General features: G+C 55.5%; 1 protein-coding gene across 1 annotated transcript in view; it reads right to left on the reverse strand.

Annotated features, from left to right (window-relative positions):
* SKOR2 (SKI family transcriptional corepressor 2) overlaps window positions 1–5,573 on the reverse strand; it is a 41,944-nt gene extending 36,371 nt beyond the window's left edge. The window contains exons 1-2 of the mRNA XM_053913144.1: window positions 5,297–5,573; window positions 580–3,214 (exon numbers count right to left, since the gene is read on the reverse strand). Of these exons, the coding sequence (XP_053769119.1) occupies window positions 580–3,165 (2,586 nt within the window). The 5' untranslated portion in view covers window positions 3,166–3,214; window positions 5,297–5,573. The remainder of the gene's footprint in view (window positions 1–579; window positions 3,215–5,296) is intronic.
* Window positions 5,574–7,760: the final 2,187 nt, after the last annotated feature.

The raw sequence follows: 7,760 nt of genomic DNA on the forward strand, positions 1-7,760 counted from the left end.
TGGGTGGAGATTGGTTTGGGAAAAGCCAGTCTTGCTGAGAAGTCTATCTTTTGTTTTACTGGACACAGTGTTTTACAGATGTGTCCATACTGGTTAGAGAGCTCTGGGGCTGATTAAAGCAGTCAAATAAAACAGAATTTAACTTTCCAAGTCAATGTATTTTGACTTTTTTTTTTTGAGTCATGGCGGGGCGTGACCTCCAGAGCAGAGTGGAGACAGAATTATTCAGACTGCTCCAGCTTTGTGACCCCATTGTGCTTAACCGGGTTGGGGAGGCAAAGGAGATTGGTGGGCTAGAGGGAGGACTTGGTCTTTTCCAACTTCTACGGGCAGCTAACTTAACTACGGGAGGGCATGGAGGCCTCGAAGCGCTGCAAAGACTTTTTAAGAAAGAAACCAGAAACCGCATTTTTATGGAGAACCACTGGCAGAAAAGAAGCCCTCACAAACACATTGAATATTTCATTTCTATGGGGAAATCTGGTGATTCATCTTCCCTGCGCATATGTAACCAATTCAGCCTAAAGGTGCATTTAAATAATAATAATTAGCTTGAAGGAGCCTAAAGGGGATATTTACATCTTTGTAGGAGGGCTGCTCCTCCAGTGATGGATGGTGGGCCGGGCTGCCTGGACTGCTGCTGCTACCGCCACCGCTCGCTTTCTGGGAGGCCAGGGGCGGGGGCGGGGGTGGGGGCAAGTCCGAGCCACCGGGGTCACCCAATTTCCCGTCCTCTGGCAGCAGCCTGGAGGAGTTCAGGGCCAGTGGGAAAGCGCCTGCGGCGGCCGGCGCGCGGTCCCGGCTGCTCCCCTTCTCAGACAGCCCTCGGCCCTGGAGAAACCGGGCGCCCCCGACTAAGGGGTCCCCTAGCAGAACCCCTGTCTCGTCTTCCTCCTCATCGTCGTCGGGGTCTCGACTTTCCTCCTCCTCCTCCTCCTCCTCGCCTTCGGGGGGTTTGTGGCTCTCCACGTCCACCTCCTGCTCTTCTTCCTCGTCCTCCTCGTCCTCGGAGCTGTCCTCGCTGGGGTAGCTGCAGCTGGTGCCCCCGGGAGACAGAAGGCCTCGGTGGTGCGGCTGCGGGGCCAGAGGGGGTGGCGGGGGTGGAGGCGGCGGCGGGGCTGGGTGGTGGCGCTCAGAACCTTGCTCGTCGGGCTGCGGAGGCAGCAGCAGCAGAGGTGACGGCGGCTGCGGGGTATGATGGTGGTGGTGATGGTGCGGATGGTGATGGTGATGGTGGTGATGCGCTTGGGCCGAGTGCGGCGCGCCCGCCGACGCCCCGTGCAGCTTGGCCAGGCTCTCTGCGTCGTCCTTGCCACCCACCGGCCGGAAGGCGCTTGAATGATGGTAGCTGCCCCCACCCGCCTTGCGCCCCTCCAGGAGGTGAGGATGGTGGGGCGCGGGCACTCGGGAGCCCGCGGGGCCCGCTCCAGCAGCCGCGGCCCCCGCGCCGGACACGCCGCCGGGGTCTGCCGGTGGCGTGGAGCCCGCGCTGCAGTCCCCGCCGCTGCCGCCCGGGGGCGACTCAAAGAGCGCTTCGCGAGCGCCCGCAGTCCCCGCAGGAGGCTGCGGGCCATTGGCCACGACTGGAGGGGGCTGACCCGGTGGGGGCGCAGCATCAGCGCTCCCACCCGCGCCGCCGGGCTCCGACAGGTCCAGGAAGGCCTGGCGCAGCAGGGCCGGACTTTCTCCAAGCGCGCAACCTAGTGCTGAAGGCGGCTGCGGTGGGGGCTGTAGGTAGGTGGGCACGGGAAGCCCACCTGGGGTCCGCGGGGGCCAGAACATGCAAAAGGGCGGGTAGAAGGCGTCCTTGCGGCCCGCGGGCCAGAAGAGGCCCGACAGGCCGGCCTTGGGCCCAGTGCCGGCGCTGCCCGCGCCCCCCAGGGCCTCGGCTGCGGCCCCCGTGTCCTCCTTCTTGTGGCACAAGCCAAAGGCAGCGGCTGCGGCCGGGAAGGTGTAAGGGTGCGGAAAGAGCCCCCCGCAGCCCGGGAACTTCTGCAGCACACCCCCAAACGAGCCCTTGCTGGGAACCGGTATAACGGGATAGCTGCGTGGGCCCTTGGAGCCGGCCGCCGCGCCCGCGCCGGCGCCCACGCCGGTGACGCAGCCGCCCCCGGCGCCGCCCCCTCCCGCTCCCGCGCCGCCCGAGGCCGCGGCCACCGAGAGGCTGGCGGCGGCGGCCGAAAGACTGGCTGCAGCCACGACGGCCGCCTCCTGCAGCGAGTCGTCCTCGTCGTCGAAGCGCGGCCGCTTGTGATGGGGGTGCGGCGCACCTGCCAGCTCCGCCAGGGGTGGTGGGGGAGGCGGCGGCGGTGGCGCCCCCAGCAGGTGTGGGCCCAGCAGTCCCCCGCCTCCAGCCACTGCTGCGGCCGCTGCCACCGCCGCCGCCTTGACCGAGCTGAGCGGATGGCAGGCGGGGTGCGCGCCCGGCTGAGGCAGCGCGCGCTTGCGGCTACCGCCGTTGAACATGGCCTTGACGTCCTCCCAGGCGAAGACTAGTTCGTCCTGGGGGCTCTTGTCTGTGAGCTTCAGGTGACGACGCCACGAGTTGAAGTTGGCTGCGTCCGGCTGTGTGTACTTGGCGTCGGGCGTACGGTGGGAGTGGAAGATGAACTTGTTGGGCGAGAAGTACATGTTGCAGTAGCTGCATTTGATGCACTTGGCGCGGGAGCTGTTGTAGCGCGCGGGGATGAAGCTGCCGCGGCAGCCCCAGGCGCATTCGTGAGATACGTCGAAAGCGAAGTTGTCCGGCAGCTTGGGCGGCCTGTTTTCGCCTAGGAACGACTTGCACAAGCGCTCGGCCTCACGTTTAGTGATCATGCCACAGCGGCGCGATGAGATGGGCATGGCTCCTGCACGCCGCAGGATCTCCAGCTGCACGGGCGTGCACTGCACGCACGTGATGCCAAGTGCTACGCGGCGATTGTGGATCTCGTTGTAGCTGAAGTTCTTGAGGAGAGTGTTGGAGATCTGCGCCAGGCACAGGCGCTCCTGCCCGTCGATCACCAGCGACACGATGGGAATGCCGTAGAGGATCACCTGGCCCACCTGGTTGGGTTTGAGGTTGGCGTGGCCCGTGCGCTGCTGGCTCAGCGCGTCGGGCTGGAAGGCGCTCGAGGGCGATGCCAGCAGGATGTCGTTGGGCCCCGGCAGCGGGCTGGAAGCCATCTCCTCCGGCGGGAAGCCCGGGCCAAGCCCTCAGGGTCTGCCTTGGAGACTGGAAGAGAAAGGAGAAAGCGTTGTGAAGAGCCTTTTCAACATAAAACACAGGAGTGGATTGAGTCCCTAACTGAAGAATTATAATAACTTCCTTGCTTTGACAGATACGTGATAGTCACCTGGCAGAGTAGACCAAATTTCAGACACAAGGAAGTCATCCCTTAATTTTCTTCCAGGTCACCCTTCTGAAATGCAGGGACTTGGAAGGACTTTTTTTTTCTTTCTGTTCTAAACATCCAAAGTAAATTAGCTATCCCTGATTTATAGAAGCTGTTAGAATAAATGGCATGCCCGCTAGAAATTAGGAAGTAACGATGACAGTTGCAACTAGTACAGATTACAAAAGTTATGAAAAACTGGGGCTTGGCCATTGAAACCCCAATTTAAAAAGAGGCCATTTGCATGAAAATTGATTTTGATTAAAAAAATAAATCCAAACCTTTTAAAAAGTGATTTTTGTGGTGTCTGTAGTTTCCTTGTGGGAAATTCGCTACTGGTTGAGACACATATTATTAAAGCAAAACAAAATCCCTCCCTCCTCATCTTTGTCATTAGATACTTTCATACTGTAATTAGATATTTGGGGGGAAAGGTGGGGAAAATTTACAAAGCCATATGCATGATTGCACCAAAATAGGGGGTCGCACTTTCAATTTTTCAAAAAGCTTACTTGCTGAACTGACGGTTCTGCTTCCAGAGAAGTAGCTTAAACAGATGAAGGTATTGACTAGTACGTTTAAAAACTGTGGGGTTTTTTTTTTGTCATTTCCATGACAATGAACAAATAAACACATGCGCGTGTGCTAGGTCTAGAACAGTGCAAAGAAACTAATAATTTTGCGGGAATCATTATTGATGGGCTTAAGTGGCAAATTAAGGTGTAAGGTGAACCACTTTCTGGGACGTAGCTCTACAGATAGATATCTCTGTCTCTTCAGGGCGGATGTAACCACGCTATAGATAATCTGGGTACTAGGTACTCCGTGGGCACATTGAAAGCGGAAGCCCTAGGTTGGGCCTGCAGTAAAATTCCTATCATCTCTGAGATACCATAATGAGGGAAAATATCCAGTAAATGGAAAATACAGAAAAATCAATGGAAAGAAACCTTTTTGACAACCATGCAAAGTCAAAACAAAGTGGCTCATTCCCTAGAAAGTAGACGTGAGCTTTCTCCCCCAGCCCCACTCCGATGTTGTGTGGGGCGCAGCCCTGGAGAGTCACTGATGCGGTAGCACGGCACTCGCGGACAAGCACACTGGAGTCTGTTGTCACAGCGATTTCAGAGGATACATTATCTTACTCGTTCACCCACATCGTCACACCCTTGCCCTCTCTGGGCCCCTGCGACATCTATCCCCTTGCCTTTGCCCTTCTGCCCTCGGGATACTCAGCTCTCACTACCTTGCGCGGCCTCCAGGAAGGCTGAACAAACCTCGAGGCGATCAATCCAGAGGAGACCCTGCCTTGTCACTTAGGATGGACCAGAGACAGTATTTCTAGGGGACAGGGCATTAAATGGCAGGTCAAGGCACAGTGATATTGGGCCTGACACAATCAGCTCTAACTTCTCCAAATGGTCCTTCAGTGTTCATTTCCCTCCCAAACAAGATTCTTATTACCTTAATAAGACCTCGAGATAACGGGAACACTCGCTTTGGGGCAAAGGAGCGCGGCGGGCCTGGCCCTGGCGGAGGGCTGGTTTTGCGTTACAAATCCGCATCTTTAGCGGCCATAGACTGAGCAGAAGTGTCTGCACTTTCACCCCAAGCCCTCCCAGAAACTCCTATGATAGCAGGGACACGAATAAGAGGGTTTAGGATGGGGGGGGTTAGTTTAAAGAGAGCAAGGGGAGAAAAGACAATTAAAAGTAAGTTGGACAGGAAAAGGAAGCTGGAGAAGTTCCTTATCCTACTCACGAGCCAACAACCCCAACTTAACTCCCTCGACTCCCAAACCGATCGCCACGAAAACCTACCGCTGCGCCTTTCCTAACCCGGAGAATCCCACCGGTGGGGATCTCAAAGAGTGAACCGCACGAGCTGTGTGGCGAGCTAGGGTCGGCCCGTTCTGGCAGTACCTGGTGACCCCTCCGTGTCTTTACGCGCGTGGCTGCCGGCCCATCTTTCGAGGGCTCTCGGAAGCGAAGCATCCAAGCGGGTCCTCGAATCCAGAAGGCAGGACTCGGCGTGAAGATCCTGATGATCGCTGGCGCTTAATGGCGCTCGAGCCCCGACCAGGGGAGAATGACAACCCGATTTGCGGCGGGGCGTCCCCGGACCGCAGAAAGTGTGGGCGCGCGGAAAGCCGCGGCAGGCGAGCCCCAGGTGGAGCGCAGTCTGACAGCGCCTTTCTCTGTCTCTGAACTCGTGTCGGACGGAGGGGACGCCACCCAGCGGGCAAGGTGACGTCACCGTCTCCCTGACACTCCACATTAAAGGGCTGGCATGTTACAGGGAAGGAGGGGGAAAGCGAAAGAGGGAGAGAGCGTAATATCTAGATACATTCTGAGAAGGCACGAAAGCTAACACCTAAACAACCCTCCATTGACAAGGACCTCCCCAGCCCCGGAGCAAACCGCAGCCAGGTGCCAGAGCGGCGTGTCTGATCTGGGAATGGAAAGCCGAATAGTCTGCGTGCATCCGGGGGACCTGGATCCTGGAGGCCCCAGATTCTGGAAGGCGCCTCTAGAAGTGGCTATCCCTGCCCGTTATTGTTCCCGTCCCTCAATTCCCGGCGTCACCCTCCTTCAGGAGTGATCCCTCTGGTACACGGTGCACATCAGTAACCTCACTCGTGTTTCGGAGAAATAGAAACTACAGTCAGGCAGAGAATAGAAGAGCTTCAGCACCTCGTTTGCAGCTCTGCAAACTGAGAAAGAGGGAGAAGTTCTGCGTAGGGCGTCCAGTCTGAAAACTTGGAAGGAAGCACGGGGAGTGTCCTTACTTTGGAACAGAGTTCCTTTTTAGGTCAAGATGCCGAGAATCAGTGCAGCACTCTCTATTTTAGAAAGTGTGCGGTCAAGCGAGGACCTCACGTGAGTGCGTGTGCGCGCAGATCTGTTAACTGCAGAGTAGTTCTCTCACCCATGTTCTGAGACCCACGAAGCAGCCTCAGCACCAGGAAAAGGTGAGACTGGAAGGCACCAAAGCCTCAAATCCTGACAAGCCCTTACTCAAGTTGCTAGTTTCCCCGGAAAAGTAAATTTCTCATGGAACTATGTGGGAGCATTCCCACCCCCCAAAGGGACAACTAGGGTGAGAAGGAACCATTCCCCATGGCTTTCCCAAAGTGAGGCACTCACTAGGATATAACCAAGTGTCAGTATATTGCCTCCTAATTGATCAGCTGTTGGGAGTCAAAATTACCATTCCTGGGTTATCAGAAAGGGAATACGCTACCTATTCAGAGGACATTCTAAGAAGGATACACTCAGGGGGGCGGGATTTGGGAATCCTTTAACTTTTTCCTTTACAATCAAAGCTGAATTTTCAGTTGCTGCCTGTTGAAACACACAGGCTTGAAGGTGGGCGGGCACATTGTTGAACCGATCCGACAACCTCCGCTAACCTGGAAACCCAACCAGGCACCATTGCAGCATTAACAACAAACCATCACTAACTAAACAGAAAGGGAAAATGCGAAATCTTAACACTTCGTCAAAGGTCAGTAAGATCAAGGGGAGTCAATCAAACAGGAAAGCAGGTAATACAGGATTTGTGACTGTTTTAAATTAATATGCCAAAAACAGTTTCAGAGCCATGAAAATCACAGCATTTGTTTGGACATAAGTTTTCAAATGGCAGTGAAATAATTTTTCATTCATCTCCTAGTTCCTAAAGGCATTAGCAGCACAAAATAGACTCTGTTCGAAGGGGCTGAAGTCAACCCAGTGCTCCCTCCCCAGTGTCCTCCAAGCCTCCCATCCAGAAAAGAAAGGAACCTTAAGCTTTCTGCCTGCCCAGCCCATTTTCCAGCAGAGTATCATCGTCATTCCCAAACCCCTTCCCAGGGACAGCAGAAGGCCTCACACTCTTCGGAAGCTTCCAAGGCCAGACCTGTTTTTCCCACCTCCCCTGACTCCTGTTTGGTTTGGGGCTCCCACAAAGTGAGGCCCTAACTTGCTCACTGTTAATGGAGGCCAGGCTGCTAGAACAAAAGCCTGACCCTCGAGGAAAGAAAGCCTGGAAATGGGGCCGATTTTAACACTGAAAGGGGAAGAAATGAAAGTCCTGTCCATGCATTATCATGTGTCACAGGGAAGTGCCTGGTCGCTGCCCAGGAGGGAACACCACGGGGTCTTCGATTTTTATCTGGATGTTCTCATCTTTGCCCCCCAAAGTCTCCTCTTCCTCTTCGAGATCCCACCTTTTTTCTTTTAAACTGTCTTCAACAACATCTTTCTGTGAGAAGAGAAACAGAACCAGTCTTTGCCCTCCCTCCCATCCCAGGTAACACTCGGGTAACACTCCTAGGTTACCCAAGGAGTGAATCCATTAATCCGCACCTGGCATTACCTGTAGCCACCTGCTTATCTGATCTTT

Source organism: Desmodus rotundus, chromosome 10 (genome assembly GCF_022682495.2).
Source record: "Desmodus rotundus isolate HL8 chromosome 10, HLdesRot8A.1, whole genome shotgun sequence".
Classification (NCBI taxonomy): domain Eukaryota; kingdom Metazoa; phylum Chordata; class Mammalia; order Chiroptera; family Phyllostomidae; genus Desmodus; species Desmodus rotundus.